At 36.9% G+C, this 19417-nt stretch overlaps 1 protein-coding gene across 1 annotated transcript in view; it reads left to right on the plus strand.

Annotated features, from left to right (window-relative positions):
• The window catches only part of THSD7B (thrombospondin type 1 domain containing 7B), a 747555-nt gene that overhangs the window by 189755 nt on the left and 538383 nt on the right, over positions 1-19417 (plus strand). Inside the window, exon 3 of the mRNA XM_042997047.1 lies at positions 9389-9634. Within this exon, the coding sequence (XP_042852981.1) occupies positions 9389-9634 (246 nt within the window). The remainder of the gene's footprint in view (positions 1-9388; positions 9635-19417) is intronic.

Here is a 19417-nt window from a genome sequence, read left to right on the forward strand (position 1 = left end):
AATAGAGAATAACACTCCTTGACATGGATCTTGGTAATGATTTTTTGGATGTAACACCTTAACAGCAAGAAACAAAATAAAATATATAGTGGGACTATATAAAACTAAAAAAGTTTTTTTTCTGCACAGCAAAAGAAACTATCAACAAAATGAAAAGATAACATACAGAATGGGGAAAAAAAGTATCTGCAAACCTTGTATCTGATAAGGAGTTAATATCCAATATATTTAAAGAATTCATACAACTCAATACATATGTACATACAGACATACGTACATACATACATACATAATACATACTCCAATTTAAAAATTGGCAAAGGAACTGAATAAACATTTCTTCAAAGAAGATACTCAAATGGCCAACAGATATATAAAAAGATGCTCAACATCATTAGTAATTAGAGAAATACAAATTAAAATTAAAATTCATATATTACCTCATGTGTGTTAGAATGACCACCATCAAAAAGACAAGAGATAAATGCTGGTGTGGATGTGGGGAAAGAGAGCCCTTGTGCACCGTTGGTGGGATTGTAACTTGGACAGTAGTGTGAAGGATCCTCAAAAATAAAAATTGAACTACAGTATGGCCTTTCAATTCCATTTCTGAGAATATAGCCAAAAGAAATGAAACCACTAACTTTAAAAAGATATCTTCAGGGGCACCTGGGTGGCTCAGTCGGTTGAGCATCCGACTTCGGGTCTGGTCATGATCTCAAGGTTCGTGCGTTTGAGCCCTGCGTCGGGCTCTGTGCTGATCACTCAGAGCCTGGAGCTGCTTTGGATTCTGTGTCTCACTCTCTCTCTGTCCTCCCCCACTCTGTCTCTCTCTCTCACACAAAAATAAATAAACATTACAAAAAAATTAAAAAGATACTTTCACCCCCATGTTCATAGCAGCATATGTATAGTAACCATTCATTGACACAACCTAAGTGTCCATTGATGGATGCATGGATAAAGAAAATGTGGATTGTAGAGTGTGTGTGTTGTATCTTTGTGTACATACACACACATATGTATACAGATGTATATATACATGTGTATATATACACGCACTATATATATTGTATTAAATTAGTATAATTGGATATTATTCAAGCAGAAGAAATGAGAAAACCCTACCATTTGTGAAGACATGGATGGACCTTGAAGGCATTATGCTAAATGAAATAAATCGGGCAGAAAAGATAAATACTACATGGTCTCACGTATATGTGTAATCTTTTTTAAAAAAATGTTTTTTAATGTTTATTTATTTTTGAGAGAGAGAGAGTGAAAGTAGGGGAGGAGCAGAGAGAAATGGAGACACAGTGTATAATCTTAAACAAACAAAAAAACAAACCCTCCTAGAAAAAGAGATCAGACTTATGCTTGCCAGAGACAGAGGGTGGGGAGGTGGTAGAAACAGAGGAAGGTGGTCAAAAGATAAAAACTTCCAGTTTTAAAATAAATAAGTAAATAAATACGTACATAGGTACATAAGGATGTAATATGTAGCATGATGACTATAGCTGACACTGCTCTGTGATATATAGGAAAGTTCAGAGAGTAAATCCTATGCGTGCCTGGGTGGCTCAGTCAGTTGAGTCAGTGTTGATTTCAGCTCAGGTCATGATGTCACAGTTTGTGGAATCGAGCCCCACATCAGGCTCTGCACTGACAGCACAGAGCCTGCTTGGGATTCTCTCTGCTTTTCTCTCTCTGCCCCTCCCCTGCTCGTGCTCTCTCTCTCTCAAAATAAATAAACATTTTAAAAGAAAAAAAGAGTAAATCCTAAGAGTCCTCATCACAAAAAGAAATTTTTTTTTACTTTTTCTTTTCTTCTTTATATTTTTATTTTATCTATCTGGTAAGATGGACATTAGCTAAACCTATTGTGTTCATCATTTCACAGTAACATAAATCAAACTATCATGCTGTATGTTTTAAACTTACATAGTGATGTATGTCAGTTATTTTTCGAAAAAACTGGGAAAAAATTCAGAGGCATTTCAATAGGTTGGTTTTATTTTATTGAGAATCAGAAAGAAAAAAAGTTAAGTAACTTAAGTAGCATCCCCTTGGTTCCACATTCTAACCTAATGTAAACATACTTTTTGTTAAACAAGACATCTTTTACCTCAGATGAATTTGGCCAAAAAAGCAGGTTATAGAAAAAAAGTAAACTCCTAATCTTCCAGCTAAAATTTCTCAGTAATCCTTAATATTTTTTCTTCGTAATTTTAAACTCTTACATTTTCAAAATTGTCTTCCAGACAACATTTTAGACACTCTGCTTACTTGAATGTCTTTACCTGCTGTATCTTACATTGTCATAGGCATTCTGCATTTTAGTCCACTTTCTAAAATATCCAGAGTTTCACATAAGACTTATGCTATGTGCCTGTTTTTTCTTCTTTGGGCTATCATTCTTATTCTCTTTTCAGATATCCCAATTAGTTTGACCAGTGTCAGAAAAATGCTACTAGTTTGGAGTCAAAATCATTAAAATAAGTAACATGTATTCTATCTTATTTCCCAAATGTATTCTTTTTTAAGCCAATCTCAGTTCTGGTTCATTTCTCTTCATTTCTCCATTCACATTTTATTCCCCAGTGTTATTTTCATGATGTAATCTTGCGATCATTCTCTAAGTTAGAATCTGTTAGCTCAAAGCCACTGTTCTCTTGTTAGTCTACTGTGATTGGGTGAGCTGCTACCAGATGGATAGCAGTGCTTTTGCTAAATCATTAGAATAACTGCTTTCAAATGGCCCAGATTAGTTGCAGTTTCACTTCCATAAAAATAACTTTTTAACTACATAACATATTTTGGAAGTATTAGATTCTATAAACAAACTACATAATTTAGAATAAGATTAATGAAAATGAACATACTTCCAATATTTGATACTTTGCTCATACATTTTAATGACTTCTAACCAGTAAGTTTTCCATGTGTCGTGTAGATTTAGCTCTTCGGGAATTTGTTAATTTATAGATTGGATCCTTATGTGGCTTTAACAAAACTCTGTGTCAAGTAACTTTTCAGGCTTCTTGTTAAATATGGCAAGATGAACATAATCATTTATCACTGCTATATTCTAGAACCCCACTTACCTAACAGTAAAGGAATAAAAAAGGCATAAACTCTCAAGGATGAGTATAATAGGGAAGGATCTGGCAGCTAAATAGAAATGTCACCAAATGTTGGGAGCCTGGAAGCAGACGGATGAGGGTTTTCACCGAGCGGAGTGGAAACCAGCTGAGAGTTCCCTTGCAGTTGAAAGATCTGCAGGAAGCAAATCAGTTTACATGGCGCAGCTGGAGGAGACACACAGCTATGTGGTTATCACATTTTCGCCTCTTCCGGGGCATGGAGGAAGATATTTCACTGTCTTCTATGCAGTTATATTGGAGCCATTTGACTGATTTGGCCAATGAAATGTAGACAGAAGTAATGTAAGCCACTTCTAGGCTAAAGTTCTAAATCACTTTGGGCCATCTTCCTTCTCTGCCTTCCCTTCCTGAAGCTCCATGTGGAAGCCGTGTATTCTAGACAGTGAATATATAAGATGAACACAAACTAGACCCTTAAGTCTTCAGGTAGAGTGCTTCCTAGGAGAGTTCGCACTGAGCTGTATGCAAAAGGAAAATGAACAGTTATTTTGCTAAATCGTTCAGATTTCAGGGTTTATTACCACAACCTATTTGATTCTAATACAAGATTCTTTTTAAAATTTTTTTTAATGTTTTATTCATTTTCTGAGAGAGAAAGAGAGCAGGGGAGGGGCAGAGAGAGAGAGATAGAGAGGGAGACACAGAATTCGAAGCAGGCTCCACGGCCCAGAGCCTGACATGGGGCTCGAACTCACAAACCATGAGATCATGGCCTGAGCTGTAGTCAGACGTTTAACTGACTGAGCTACCCAGGTGCCCCAAGATTCTTTTTTTTTAACGTTTATTCATTTTTGAGAGACAGAGACAGAGTGTGAGTGCTGGAGGGGCAGAGAGAAAGGGAGACACAGAATCTGAAGCAGGCTCCAGGCTCTGAACTGTCAGCACACAGCCTGACAGGGGGCTTGAACTCACGGATGATGAGATCACAACCTGAGCTGAAGTCGGACATTTAACTGACTGAGGCACCCAGGCGCCCCATTAATACAAGATTCTTGGGAGGCCTAACAATTATAGGCGCTAAGTAACTCTGATGATAGATGTGTCCAATAGGCCTAAAAGTTACTCCCTTACCTATAGAATGTAGTGTAAATATGAAACATCATTCTGTGAACATGCAGATGGAATGAAGATCTATACATAGTTTGTGAGAGTGCCCTGACAGTTCCCTTCCTCCAATCAGCTTTCATGGAGCTAACATCCAGGTCTATACAATGAAGCAAGGACAGGGGAATTCCCATCTTGGGAAAAAGGTGAGCGTTAGGCAGTCTACCCTAATGGACAAACAATGTGAACGGTCACTTCACAAGAGATGAAGTCTGAATAGTCATTAAAGATTCAAGAAGAATATAAAGCTCAATGGTAAGCTCAAAAAACAAATGTAATTTTCCAACATTTTGAAAAAAGTAAGTCTGATAATACCTCTTTAAGGCATGTAAGAAAGGAGAAATCTCATAATACCTAGTACATTTGATTATATGAATATTTATGGCCCAACTCAAGGCAAAAATACTGAAGAAAATATTTTACACATGTGTAGGACAGAGACATAAAAAGAGGCTCAATTTATAATCCTTTGGAATTGCAAGAAATTAACCACAACCAAAAGGTGCAGTAATGGGAAAATGAATAAATGAATTGCTATATACTCATACAAACAGTAAAAATAAATGAACATTATCTGTATTTGTCAACATAGATAGATCTAAAAGTCATAATATTAAGTGAGGAAAATAATTTCCAGAATAATATGTTTAATAAAACATTTAAGTAAAACATTTAGCAACATGCAAGACAATGAATGCTATATGATAGTTATGAGCATATACATATTTATCTAAAGTATAAAAACATTGTAGAGAATACTAAAAATCAATGTCAGGTTAGTGGCTGTGTCTGAAAAAGACAGCTTGAAATGCATCACAAGAGACATAGGGAACTTTATCTGAATTTGTAATTTTTTATTTATTTAACAAAATTTGACATAAATGTTCATTTCTGTTAGTAAAGTCTTGGAGTATGTGTTATATAACTCTACTTTTCTGAATGTTTGAGGTATTTAACATTATTTTAACTGTTGAAGTTTTGATGAAGGGAGGATACCTTTCTCTTGGTTTTTATCTTATACGAGTTTCTGTTCTTTTTTTTCTAAATAAAGAGATTTCCTTATATTTCCATAGGAAGTAAGAATTATTAGAGTAATTTTTAGTTTCAGTGATTTCCTTTACAGTGAATACTTGTGAAATAATTTACAAATGATGTGTTCTGTAAATGTCAAGGAGATATAATTACATAGCATCTCTTTTTTTAAAAAGACAAATCCACAGTTTATGTCTGTTTTATTAAAAATACCACCTTCTATGAAAAGTTTTATTCCCATTTCTATGTGTAGACAATAATATTTGTTATGGGCTTTAGTTTATAAGGTGATTTTACACATACTAAAAGTTATTATGACTATGATAGGGGGTGAGTAAATCACATTTTATTATTTTTTCCTGCAGATAGTGAAGCTAAGTAGCCGGGAGACTAAGGTCATGCTAACATATTGTGATGCAAACTTCAAGTCTCAAATATTTCTTATTCACCACTTAGTGCTTGTCTACCTATTCCAGTAAAATGGAATTTCACTGATCAAAGTAGACCAGGGATCTATGTGGCAGCTTTTATGATTTTTTTTAACCAAGAAGGTAGGTTTGTGAGAATAACACTAAAAATAAGTAAATATGGGCACCTGTGTGGTTCAGTCGGTTAAGCGTCTGACTCTTGGTTTCGGCTTAGGTCGTGATCTCATGGTTCATGAGTTTGAGCCCTGCATTGGACTCTGCTGACAGTATGGAGCCTGGTTGGGATTCTCTGTCTCCCTCTCTCTTTGCCCCTTCCCTGCCCATGCTCTCAAAAATAAATAAACATTAAAAAAAAATAAGTAAGTAAATATGTAATCAGTGGAACGTATGCTCTTCCTAGTTCCAAAAATTAGGATTCCTTTTCAAAAATGCAAAATTTCCTGATTATTCCCTGCAACTCCTTGCAAGTCTTGTTATCCATTCTACTGATCCAGTAGGAAAAGTCATTCTGGGGAAGATGAGCAACAGAGAGTGAAAGCTGGTAAATGGGAAGAACCAAACCACCACAACTGTAGACAGAGAACTGTATTGTGTGGGACCTTCTTTATAAAAGGAATTAAGTCCATCTTGGAAGGTGAGACTTTTCTCTAAAACATGCAAATTTTGTGTATTTCTAAAAACACACAAATTGAAAAACATCACTAAATTTTTGTATTAGTGTGCTAGGGCTGCCTTAACAAAGTATCACTGACTGGTGGCTGAAACAACAGAAATTAATTTTCTCACTGTTCTGGAGTCTGGAGAGTTCAAGATCAGGTGTCAATGAGGTTGGTTTCTTCTGAGCTCTCTTTTGCTTGTAGATAGTTGTCTTCTCTCTGTGTCTTCACATAGTCCTCCTTCTCTGTATCTGTTTCCTAATCTCTTCTTGTAAGGAGACCATTCATACTGGATTCGGGCCAACCCTAGTGACCTCATTTTAACTTAATACCCTTTCTAAAGACTCTTCAAATAGAGACACATTCTCAGGTACTGAGGGTTAGTACTTCAATATATGAATTTGGAAGCCCATAACAATTTCTGAAAAGTGAAAACCTAGAAACTTCTTGATGTTTCTGTTGTATTATACACCAAAAGAGACAGTCTTCTCCCCCTACCTCCACAAGGCACAGAGACAGTACATTCTGATATAGGTGGGGCATTTTCAAGACAGGTTCTTCCTAGTATGTCTTAACCCCAAGCTCCCAAAATGTAACATTGGAGTGAGCAATGGTAATAAGGTATACATTGTCTTTTTTCATTTTGAAAGGAATATGATCTGAATAGACTTGAATACACACACACACACACACACACACACACACACACACACACAAAGGTTTATCTTATATCATTGTGACTTCTGAAAGCCACACTAACTCTCCATGGCTTCATGAAGGAATGAAAGATATCAATATGGAAACCTCACTATAATTTGCTTAAATTTGATCATGTTTTATTCTCCCCCGCACACCACCTTCTATAATCCCTTTCCCCGTTGGTGACTCTTCCTTATCAGCATTATTTTCACAAGTCACAAACATGGAGAACAACCATTACCTAATCCTGATTAGTTCATTACTCCACCAGGTTTCACTCACCCACTTTGGGAAGTCAGTATTTGAACATATATTGTCTTATGTTCCTGTCAAAATTATCCTTTTCTTCCCCAAGGTAATGGATGCCTTTGACATAATAAGGAAAAGGCTAACAACAAAAAAAGTAAAAAAAAAAAATAAGAACACTGATTAATATGTAAAATATTATTTTCCTGGTGGGGTCTGATTTTCCTCACTTAAAATTATTTAATGCTCAGTTAAATCCAAATTTCTTAGCTGATGATGTGAAATCTTTCCAGACATACTTTTGAAGAATTCACAAACCTAATATCTATTCACTTTCCTCTTTGAACTTTATGCTTTATAAATTGACAAATTATGACAGTTGACAAATTGGTTTTTACTCCCCCCCCTTTGGTGTGCTTATAAATGTTTAAGTACCTGTTCTTGGGGGTGGGGCGTCAGGGTAAGGTGGGGCTTGGGGGCTTGATTAGTAGCATCTGTTGATTTCTGCAGTGTAAATACTCCTACCATGGCCAATTTTAAGCTATCTGAGTGAAATCAACTGGCTTGCAAAATTCGTGAAAAGTTACTAGTTAGTTCTTGTGAAACAGTACATCCAGCTCTGGCATAACACTGGTTTCCATCCCCACAAAGTTTTATATCAAGGCTTAAAATATACTATTTTGGTGACCTAAAATAGTCTTCTTTCTGTGCCTGGGAAGCTCCTATCAATCTTTAAAAGAAATGCAGCTCATACATCTTTCTCTCTTAGAACCCCTCACCCCCTCCCATCCTCCTGGCCTTTCCAGATGGTCTATCACTGACTCATCTTTTCTCCTCATCATTATAAATGATTTCATGTTGAATTCATCACATTATCACTTATCCCATCTTTTTATTTATTTGTTTCCCAACTAGATTGTTAGTATTTGATAGCACCTGAATTTTGCAAATGAGAAAACTGATGCTCAGAGCCTAATGGTGTGGGGAAACATGATACCACATTTGGTTTTTTCATAGCCCAGAATGAAAAGAGTGGATAGATCAATACTCTACAGCTTACCTTTACCTTTGTTTGACCTTAGACAAATGATTTAGCCTTCTTGAGCTTAAATTTTCTACAATTGGAAATAATAATACATAAACTCATGGGGTTGTTGCGAAAAAGTACCTGTGAGATACAGCACAGTGTGTGTGACACGTGGGAACCAGTCAGTAAATGGCAGCTGTAAGTTATAGTGCAGGTGACAACACACTAGAAGAACCTCCTTCTTCGTCTTCTTCTTTTTTTTTGTATTTTATTATATTTTTTTATTTTAATTTTTTACATTTAAATTTTAGCTAGTTAACATACAGTACGATATTGGTTTCAGGAGTGGAATTCATCATTTACAACACCCAGCGCTCATCACAAGTAGCCTCCTTAAGGCCCATTACCCCTCTAGTCCATCAATCCCATCCCCCACCCATTTCCCTCCATCAACCCTCAGTTTATTCTCTATCAGTAAGAATCTCTTGCGGTTTGTTTCCCTCTTTCCTCTCCCCCACCCTCCCACATGTTCATCTGTTTTGTTTCTTTAATTCCACATGTGACTAAAATCATATAGTATTTGTCTTTTTTTGATTGACTGATTTTGCTTAGCATAATACATTAGCTCCATCGTCATTGTTGCAAATGGCAAGATTTCATTCTTTTTGATGGCTGAGTAATATCCCATTCTATATGTGTACCACATCTTCCTTATCCATTCATCAGTCAGTGCACATATGGGCTCCCTCTGTAGTTTGGTTGTTGCTGGTAATGTCGTTATTTTTCATAATGCTTTGCACAAGGTATAAGTGTGTACATGTGTGTTTTGCTAGAGTGAAATCACTTCACAGTTGCAGATAAAAGAGAACATACATTATTAAGATGTATGTTCTTCATTATTTTATCATGATGCCTCTAACATTTTTTAAAATCCTTTGAAAGCTCATATCAAATTTCAGGGTTTTTTCCCCCTTAACAGGCACTTCATAATGTTGGTTACACCCTACTGTTTTTTTTCTTCTATTCTTTCAGCCTTTGCACACAAGACTCCTTCCCTTTGACTGTCCAGTCCTGCATCATGCCGAAAGACTGTGAAACCACTGAGTGGTCGTCTTGGAGCCCTTGCTCCAAGACGTGTCGTTCAGGAAGTCTCTCACCAGGATTCAGAAGCAGGAGCCGGAATGTGAAGCACATTGCTATTGGAGGTGGAAAGGAATGCCCTGAACTTCTTGAGAAAGAGGCCTGCATTGTTGAAGAACTTTTGCAGCCATGTCCCAGGTATTGTGCATTCTTTGGCATGAGTATTCAGTGTTCTACAAAACCTCATTTTATGTGGTGTAGGGATCTCAACAATAATAACTAGCTGTGATTTTTTTTTTAATTTTTTAACGTTTATTTATTTTTGAGACAGAGAGAGACAGAGCATGAACAGGGGAGGGTCAGAGAGAGAGGGAGACACAGAATCTGAAACAGGCTCCGGGCTCTGAGCTGTCAGCACAGAGCCTGACGCGGGCTCAAACTCAAAGACTGTGAGATCATGACCCGAGCTGAAGTCAGATGCTCAACCGACTGAGCCACCCAGGCGCCCCAGTAGCTGTGACTTCTAACTGTTGTGTCTTTACTCAGTATAGAGATCCATACTAAGCAGTCTAGCACAGTGCTTTAAGAGCATGGGCTGTGTTGATTCCCTGGGCTCTAATCCTATTTCTGTGATTTTCTAAATTTGTGAACTTCAGCAAGGAACTTAAGTATAGTGCCTTAGTTTACTCATTTAGCAGTACTAACTTCATCCAGAACCTGGCACATAATAATTGCTCAATAACCATTAGTTATCGTTGTCTGACATGTCACACCTGATTTTTGTAACAAGTTAAGAGGCTATTCATAGCATCATCATTTTGTAAATGAGGCTGTTGTTGCTTAAATATTTTTTCATGTCACATAGCTAATGGGTGGTGACACCCCAGTTCTAATGCAGTTCTGTCTCTAAATGTTACTGCTACCCTATGAAACTGTTTCTAATATATAGCCCCTAATACATTGTCTAATGTATACAGAGTCAATCCCTAATACATGCTACCCTATGACATTGTCTCCAATGCAGAGAATTTTGAGAAAAACATTGACATAGATTAGTAGCTGTATTTTAATATTTTTATATTGTTTATATTTTGTCTGACTGTAGGTACGACCCTTGGTGAAGGCCTCCAGTATATTTTTCTCTGTGTTCTTGTATTATGGTAGGCCAAGTCTGATAATGACATAAGTCATTTGCAGCTGGCTATTCAGAAGTCTTTGGGGGACAAATTTGTGGTAATTCCTGCTGGACAGCTGCCCTGAGCTCTATCTGTTAAATATGTAGCTATTTTAGATAGACCTTTCCTATTGTTTTTTTGTAGTTTGTAGAATTTGAGAATCAGTTCCCCAGTGAAAAGTAAAATGAGGCAAAAAATATATCTTCTTGTAGCAATTAATCTAACAGTCAAACTCAACAGGCATTATTGATGAGCTTAGCTATTTCTTGCACCTGAAATAATGTGTATATCGGGTGGGGCAGGGGTAGAGGAATATAGGGACAAATGCCTGTTGTCAGATTCTTAGCCACTCACTTCCTCCACTTCACCATTGAAATCAGTGTGCATTCAAGTCCTCACATACTGATTGTTCATTTTTTACCAAGTTGACCCCTTAGATTCATATCACTCTGTACCTCAGAAGCAGAAGAGATAGATGTAGTTTATTATCCTTTACAGATTAACTTACTGTCTCACAGAATTCTCCCTAGCTGTGTGAGTATGTGTCCAGTCTTTAAAAACACTGATATTAGGGGGTGCCTGGGTGGCTCAGTCAGTTATGTGTCTGACTCTTGATTTTTGGGTCAGGCTGTGATCTCACAGTTGTGAGATGGAGTCCACATCAGGCTCCATGCTGGGTGTGGGGCCTGCTTAAGATTCTCCTACTTCTCCCTCTGTCCCTCCCATGCTCACAGTCTTACACTCTTTCTCTCTCTAAAAATAAAATGAAAACACTGATATTAAGGGACAGCATGGGATTTGGAAATGACATAAAGCCTGAGATCTTTGTTCTTTTTGATTTTGGGTAGACCTGGATCAAAATTATATTACCATTATATTACACAATTATTAATTGTGTGTTTTGGGGAAAGCTATACAACTTCTATAAGACATTTCCCTTTTCAATAAAATGTGTCTAATTATACTGCCTGTGTTGAGGGTTGTGCAGATGAGGTATGTAAACTGTCAGTCTCAGTACTCAGCACATAGAAGCACTACCAAGATGGCAACCCTTATTGTTGCTGTTTGGAGGTGTGTTCATTTCCTCCAGAAAGAGACTACCTCCTTTCCTTTGAAGGCATACTATGGTAATTTAAAGAGGTAGGAAATTATTTCTTCTGGGTAATGTGAAATCTTTTTCACTATGGAGGCCTAATTCAGAAGGGTTCTCAATATTAGGCTTCTAGGAATAGAATCTGGGTTTAATGATGAAATAGACATTTATCCCCTTTTCCTTCATTCCTTACATGAAATGGCTAGTGACCTCTTCCAAATATTAATTTATAGACATCCTTCCATTTTTACCTCTATTTTCTGTGTTGAAATGATTACAGTTTTCTTAGAAGTCAGAACAATTTCTCTCTGATGATCATGAGAAAGTTGAGTTGCATCTGTATTTGTTAAATAATGGCTACTTTTTATTGAGTACCTACTGTTCACCAATAACTATATCAGAAATTTAACAAAGATTATTTAGAAGAACATAAAATTTCTCATCAAAATAGGATAGTTTTGAGAGTAAAAGGGATGCAAACTGATGTTGTTCATATTGAAGTCTATTTGGCTCAAAGTCAGTATTCTTTCCATTACTTTCATGATAGTTGTAGTGAAGACACATACACAGATAAAGGTATATATACACATACTCATGTGTTTATATGTATCATTTTTTCCCAACAAAATAGTGTGGAATGGTAATAATTCAAGATGCATCCAAGATGAATTTCTTTATTGTTCTTCATTTGATTGAACCTTAACATCTGAAAATAGATGTGACAAATTTCATTGGCGATGGACCTGACCTTCTAGTTCTGCTGTTTGGAAACATTACTTAGTTTGACATTTTTTAAAAACCTTCTCAAATGGTGAATTTGTAGGAAATATGAATCTTAGAAAAGTCACTGAATACCAACCTGTGTTTCCTAGGGAGAAAGGTATGTTAGTGACTGATTCCAGGAGAATGCATAAATAACAACAAAATTAACATTGGCTGACATTCTTATTTGTCTGAAATCTGAGCTGTGGCATCTACCACAGGAAAGCACAAAGGCTGCGTACTAACTTTGGTTTCTAGTGCGACATGGTGATTAAAATTCATTGTGAACAAGGGAAATGGAAACAAAAAGTCTATTAGGGAACAAAAATGTCCATTTCTCCTTTCCCAGAATTCATGAGCAAGTCATATATATCAAGCAATCCAATTCACCATATTTCTCCCCAGCAAGAAAATGTACATTTCTGTGACTCTTCATGGTGCTTTTCTAAAGTCTCTCAGAATGCCGTTTGGCTTTAACTTTCCACCATCTTTGCTATAGGAAACATGCTCATCCATTCAATAAATGTACATTGACCTCTTGCTATGTGTCGAGTTTGTGATGCCTCAGAGAACAAAATAGTCAAATAGTCAATAGTCCTCTCCTTGTCATGGGGCTTAAATTTTAGTGAAGGTACATCAAATAAATATAATAAATAAAATAAGCTATATACTGTGTGCATGAGCTACGAAAAAAAATCAGACATTACAGTAGGGTTGCTGGGATGCTGGGATGTGGGGTCAGCTCAGGTTACAGAATTAAACAGAGTCATTACAGTTGCCTCATTTGAACTGGTGGGGGACTTGAAGGAAGTGAGGAAATTAGCTTTTAAGTAATTAGGGGAAGAATACTCCAAGAAGAGGGAAGAGCTAGAGAAGTACCATAGGTCCTGCATATTAATACTGCTGTAAAAGTTCTTTAGCTACATAGCTTTGGGGCTATTCGTCTCACCAGTTAGACTCCAGCAGTAAACATTTTAGCTCTAAACACTACGAGTGCCAATCCCTGAGGCATGATCCCATGAAAGGAATGGTAAGTAAGAGAAGCCCATTCCACAAGTGCTCTCTGAGACCAGAACACCTTGGTAGTTCCTTGGGGCAACCAGCTTATGTAAACTTGAAAAGAGACAGAAGCTAGTCTGTTACACTAACATAGGAAATTATACAACTATAAAGAAGTTAGTGTAGTACAGCCTTAGGTTTGTTTCAAGAGTATGGTTTTAACCAAGACATGTATAGACTCCAAGAAACCTCTTCCTTCAGCATTCGGGCTACTTGTAGGTTTATGTCCATTCCAACGTAACATTAAGCACTCACACTGTATATTGTGAGGTGGGAATAGAAATGAGAGAGATGGGATAAGTCTGCTTGTCACTTGTCATCTTTTCTCTGGGTGTGTTTATCTCCTGCCATTGGGCATCATGACCTTAGGCACTATGCTATTCTCTACCTCAAAACATTGAAAGATATGTGTTTTATAAGCTACCTTGGTACTTGTGTTTTTTCTTATGTCCTGATTAACATCTGAAGTATTCGATCCTACATCTGAACTAAGAGGATGGTGAAAATCATTCTAAGACTGTAAATAAGGTGGCCCCGTTTACTAGATAGCATAAGGAAAGTTTTATTTATTTATTTACTCACTTACTTACTTACTTATTTATTTTTATTTTTTGAGAGAGAGAAAGAGAGAAAACAAACAGCAGAGAGAGAGGGGGGCAGAGAGAATCCCAAGTGGGCTTCACATTGTCAGTGTAAAACTTGATGCAGGGCTCAAACCCATGAATCATGAGATCATGACCTGAGCTGAAAACAAGTGTGGGAAGCTTAACTGATGGAGCCACCCAAGCAGGCACCCCAGGGAAGTATTTTAAATGCTTAATGTCAGATAACTGAGGCATGACCTGATGCCGGAACAGCTGTGACTCCAGATCCCTTGTGTTTATGTGGAGAGCCCATTAGGCTGAAGATACCATAACAGACAAACATATTGAAAAGTGTCAACACCTTTCCTGGAAATGACACCTCAGATGACCTACCAGCAACTTTCACCACTTCACCAGGAGACAACAATTTTCATGCAAAAAAAAAAAATGGCTGTTCTGTCTCTTAAATGATCATTTAGAATTTGAAATTGAATAGAAGACAGCAGTATTAAAAGGTGACAGTGACCGATGTAGATTAAAACTCCCAAGAAGATCTTAAGGCAGAAGCTGTGTGGTTGATCCTATTACATATACTGTGATATTACTGCACAGAAAAGCCAATTTGTAAAACATTGTTTCACTGTTTGGGTCTGACACTGAATAGATTGGCTCTCATGATCCATCTGTCCTTGTCTCTGGTATGCATGAATTCATCCTTATTATGATCTATCTGTGCACACTCACACTGAGGAATGTGTCTGGGTCTCCTGCAGCCTACTTTGATTTCTCTGTACAACACCCTTCGTCCACAACCCATGACCAGCCTGATTCTCCCTAACATCTCTTTTAGGCACTCCACACAACTTTAGATTTTCCAGAAAAAATTCTTTTTCCTTGAGAAAACTCTGGGGATTAGTTGACAGATCTTTGTAGATGATATTGAAACCAGGGATAGAGCTAAGGAAAAGGATGGCAGGGAAAACTTTGGTTGATTATTGGCTTTCTTTGCCCATTGGAATTCTGTAAGTGCTAGAACAGGGTTGCTATGTTGTGAAGAGATGTTTGTCCAACACCTGCTTCAGCCTGTCACTGTTAATTTCTAGAGAATTCAGGAGACTGAAAACGTTCAGTCTTTGTTCACTTAGTTTGTGCATATTAAGAATCTTGTAAAAGATCTTCTTTGACTTATGATGGAGTAACCTCTCAATAAACCCATGGCAGGATGAAACGATTGTAAGTTGAAAATGCATTTACTATACCTAACCTACCAACCATCATAGCTTAGCCTTACCTACCTTAAATGTGTTTAGAATGCTTACATTAGCTTATAGTTGGGCAAAATCATCTAACACAAAGCCTATTTTATACTAGTACTGAATATCTCATGTAATTTATTGACTACTGTACTGAAAGTGAAAAACAGAATGGTTGCATGGATACAGAATGGTTGTAAGTGTATCTATAATTTACCCTTGTGATCACATGGCTGACTGGGAGCTGCAGCTCATTGATCACGAGAGTATCAGATTGCATATTGCTGGGTGGAAAAAGATCAAAATTCAAAGTATGGTTTCTACTGAATGTGTCTCACTTTCACATCATTACACAATCAAAAATTTGTATGTTGAACTAGAGCATCCAGAACATGATTACCATATCCTTTAAGAATGTTTATAATAGTTGGTAATGTTCTTACAAATCATCCCATATGTAGGGATGTTTATTTACTTTTTTGTTTATTTACTTTTTTCCTCTACCTTAGAGTGGTTAGCACCTATAAAAATGCCTGGCTCATAGTAAATGCTCAGCAAACAATGAATGAATGAGTGAATGTTCAAATGTAGGGTAGTTCCAGAACAATATTATGCACATGGTACTTTCTTCCATGATTTTACTTATTATGTAATATGTGTGAAGGATTTAGAGTGATTTCTTATAAAGAGCAGCCGAAACTGACATCATCAAGGAGATTAAATAAGAACAACTACCCAGGGTAGGGATGGACACATGAAGCTTGATCTGATATTGTGCCCAATGGCCACCTTTCTTCTACTAACAGTGTGCCTGGTTTTCCAGATAAGAAGTTTCTATTTTCATTCGGTTGTAAGAGTAGCTTCAGAAAGGGTGAGAAATGAGATCACAGTCTCAGTTTGTAAAAGTTTGCCTTCCAGAACAGAACGGCATGAATATCACCTACCATATCTTCTGAATCTGCTGTTGATCATCTACCACAGTGCAAACAAGCACTCTGTACCTAATAGGAACTCAGTACATTTTTTAAATGAATTCATGGATTCGTTAAGGATGATTTTTGTGTTGTTGTTGTTAACTGTTTTGATTAAACAGCTTAAGGAATAAAGGAGTGATGACCTGGAGCCCTCAGGAGACTGTGTGTTAGATAAGAAACAATGGTTTCAAATATCTGTAAATTGTTTCAACAGAAGAAGACAGATGCTTTATTGAATCTATCTTTTACTGGTACATATTTTTTCATGAGTCCCTATTGTGCCACTTTAAGTCCTCTTGGATGGAAGATTTGTTCCCCTGTTAGTGTAAGAAAAGTTAACGTACTGCTAAGTGCTGTGCATAGTGATAGAAGTCTATTAATAATACATATGTGGAGTTTGGCTGGCAAAGCCAGCTGCTGAAGGGCAAAGAGCTTTGCACTTCAGAGTAGCTTTCCATAATCAATAGTCTCACTGTATTCAATAAAAAATTACTAGAGCATAAAATATATAAAGCTTGATCTGTTCCCTTTATTTTGGTCGTCTGTTCAGCAAAAAAAAAAATGACAAGTTAATTCTTTTCTAAATGCATTTACAACTTTAAAAGGGCAACAGACATTATCATAAATTAGTCATGCTGCAGTACACTGATTTTTAATATACACACATTTAATTTGAATACCTTGCACTAGGGCTTCAATTCCAAGAGTGTTTGCAAATCTATATGTGCTTAGTCAAAACATGACCATTAACTAATGCAATTATTCTTTCAATCTGTCATCATTAAATCGCTTAAGATTCTGTTCCATGTTGCTTTGCTTTAAATCCAAGTCTTTAGTAGGAGAAAAGAAATCCACACGTTAAGCAATTCTAAGCCTTGTGAAACTGATAAAGCATACATTCTAAAGGGCAGAGGTTGCTATAAAACTCTGATGGTCCTGCCATCCTGTTGCTATTAGAATCACTTTATGTCACATTAGTAGGATGGAGATCTTTTAAAAAGAGTTGCTAATGTGCCTTCTTTTCTAATTTTGTCTTTGCTAATTTACGATGTCTCTACTCATTGCTTCATAGCAATAAGTTCATTCCTTACTCCTTCTGCTATCCCCCTTCTGTTTGAAGAATAGTTTAAGTACAGGATTCCTTGAGTTAGACAACATCACTGTCTGGAAGACAAGCTGGTTATCTTGGCAAATGAATTTCAGGGCCTCAAATCACTTTTCCTAGTCCACAATTTGTCTCCTATATCTCTTAATGGGAATATGTATTTCTGCCATTAGAAATTTCTTTGACTTAATCTTGGTTTCTTCTTTTAAGCTGCATATACTTCTTTAGAATCATAACATATTTAATGTTAACATTTTCAGTATTTATTTTATTCCAATATAGTTAATATACAGTGTTTTATTAGTTTCAGGTGTAGAATATAATGATTCAGCAATTCTATACATCACCCAGTGCTCAGCATGGCAATTAAACTTGTAACTTTTAATATGTATCATGTGAATATACTTATTGACCATTTCCTAAAAGGAGACTTAAATTATAGGGACCATATATAAGAATATTGGGCAATGAGTTTCAATATTGGGCAATGAGTTTATATTGGGACCATATAACAATATTGGGCAATGAGTTTCAGGCATGGGAGAAGGATTTGGAAAACAGATTCTAGAAAGTAAATGAAGAAAAACTGAGTTTCTCAGTTATAATACATGGTTTCCCTGATGTCTGGGTTCTTGTCCCCTTTTCTGGGCTGTCTCATTTAAGAATTCATTGCCAACACACTGTGGTGCTAATACTTGGGGAAAAATAATTTGGAATCATTCTTCACTCCTCCCTTTCTCTCTCATCTCTATCTAATCCATTGGAAGGCTGTCCCTACCTTCACAGCATATCCAGAATCTGGTCACTTCTCACCACATTCACTATGACTGCCTCAGTTGAAGCCACCATCATCCTTCCTAGATGAGCAAAGCCTTCCAAATTTGTCTCCTTCCTTCACATCCCCCATAGTCTATTCTTCACTCAGTAGCCAGGGTGATCTTTAAAACTTTAAATCACACCATATTACCGTTCTCAAAACTCTGCAATGATTTCCTGACATGTCTAGAATAACACAGTCCTAACTCTGGCCTACTATGTTCTTTATAGACTGGCTCCTGACTACTCCTCATTTTCTCTCCCTCTTATCCTAACCCACCTGACCCAGCCACACTGGCTTCTGCGATACCCTAGAGAGTGCCAAACACTCGGTCTCTTGGAAACTTTGGATGTGCTCTTCTCTGCCTAGAATGCTCCCTGACCGCTCATTCCCTCATGTTCTTCAGGATTCTGAAGACTTCCCTGGTCATGGCACTCTTTCTCTTCTCAAGGTCAGGGGCTTTGTCTTGCCTACTGCTGTGCATTTCTATTGTCTGAAATCTTGCCTGGCACATAATTGGAGCTCAGGAATTATTTGTTGAAAGAAAGGATTAATGAAAATGTGGTTGTGTAAGTGATTCCCTTACTATTTGGGCAGGCCTCTTTCTTTTTCTAGGGAGTCCTTCTTTCTAGCCCTCCCCCTGCCTTCAGGCTCTCATACGTATCTTTATGTTAACTAGAATGCCCTTGCATCAGCTCTTTTCCTTGTGCATTCAGTATTTGAGTTATCAGCATTCCCATTCTCAGAGGGTGGGGTTCCAGAGTGGTTGGAGGTGTGCTCTCTCACTAGTTAGTAGTGGGGACATTGGAGCTGTTTTCACATGAATGGATCATGACAAGTTTACTTAACACTCTAATCAGTAGGGAGCAACATGGAGAATTTGATTTCAAGCCTAAAGTTACCTTCTGTAAGGTTTAATGGGAATTTTAATTTTTATAGTTAGGGATCCTTTAATTTGGCTTATATATTATTTCTCTTTTTTTAAATTATATCCTGAAAGCACCAAAACTTGACCCTATGTTACCACAGTGCTCTAATTATAAGTTGGCTGTAAAATATTCTCAAACTTTATTTTTGTTTGAGACTGAAAGAAAAAAATATATATATAGGCAGTATAAAACATTATCAGTTAGTTGTCACTGGCATTATCTTTGCCACC

Source organism: Panthera tigris, chromosome C1, assembly GCF_018350195.1.
Source record: "Panthera tigris isolate Pti1 chromosome C1, P.tigris_Pti1_mat1.1, whole genome shotgun sequence".
Lineage (NCBI taxonomy): Eukaryota > Metazoa > Chordata > Mammalia > Carnivora > Felidae > Panthera > Panthera tigris.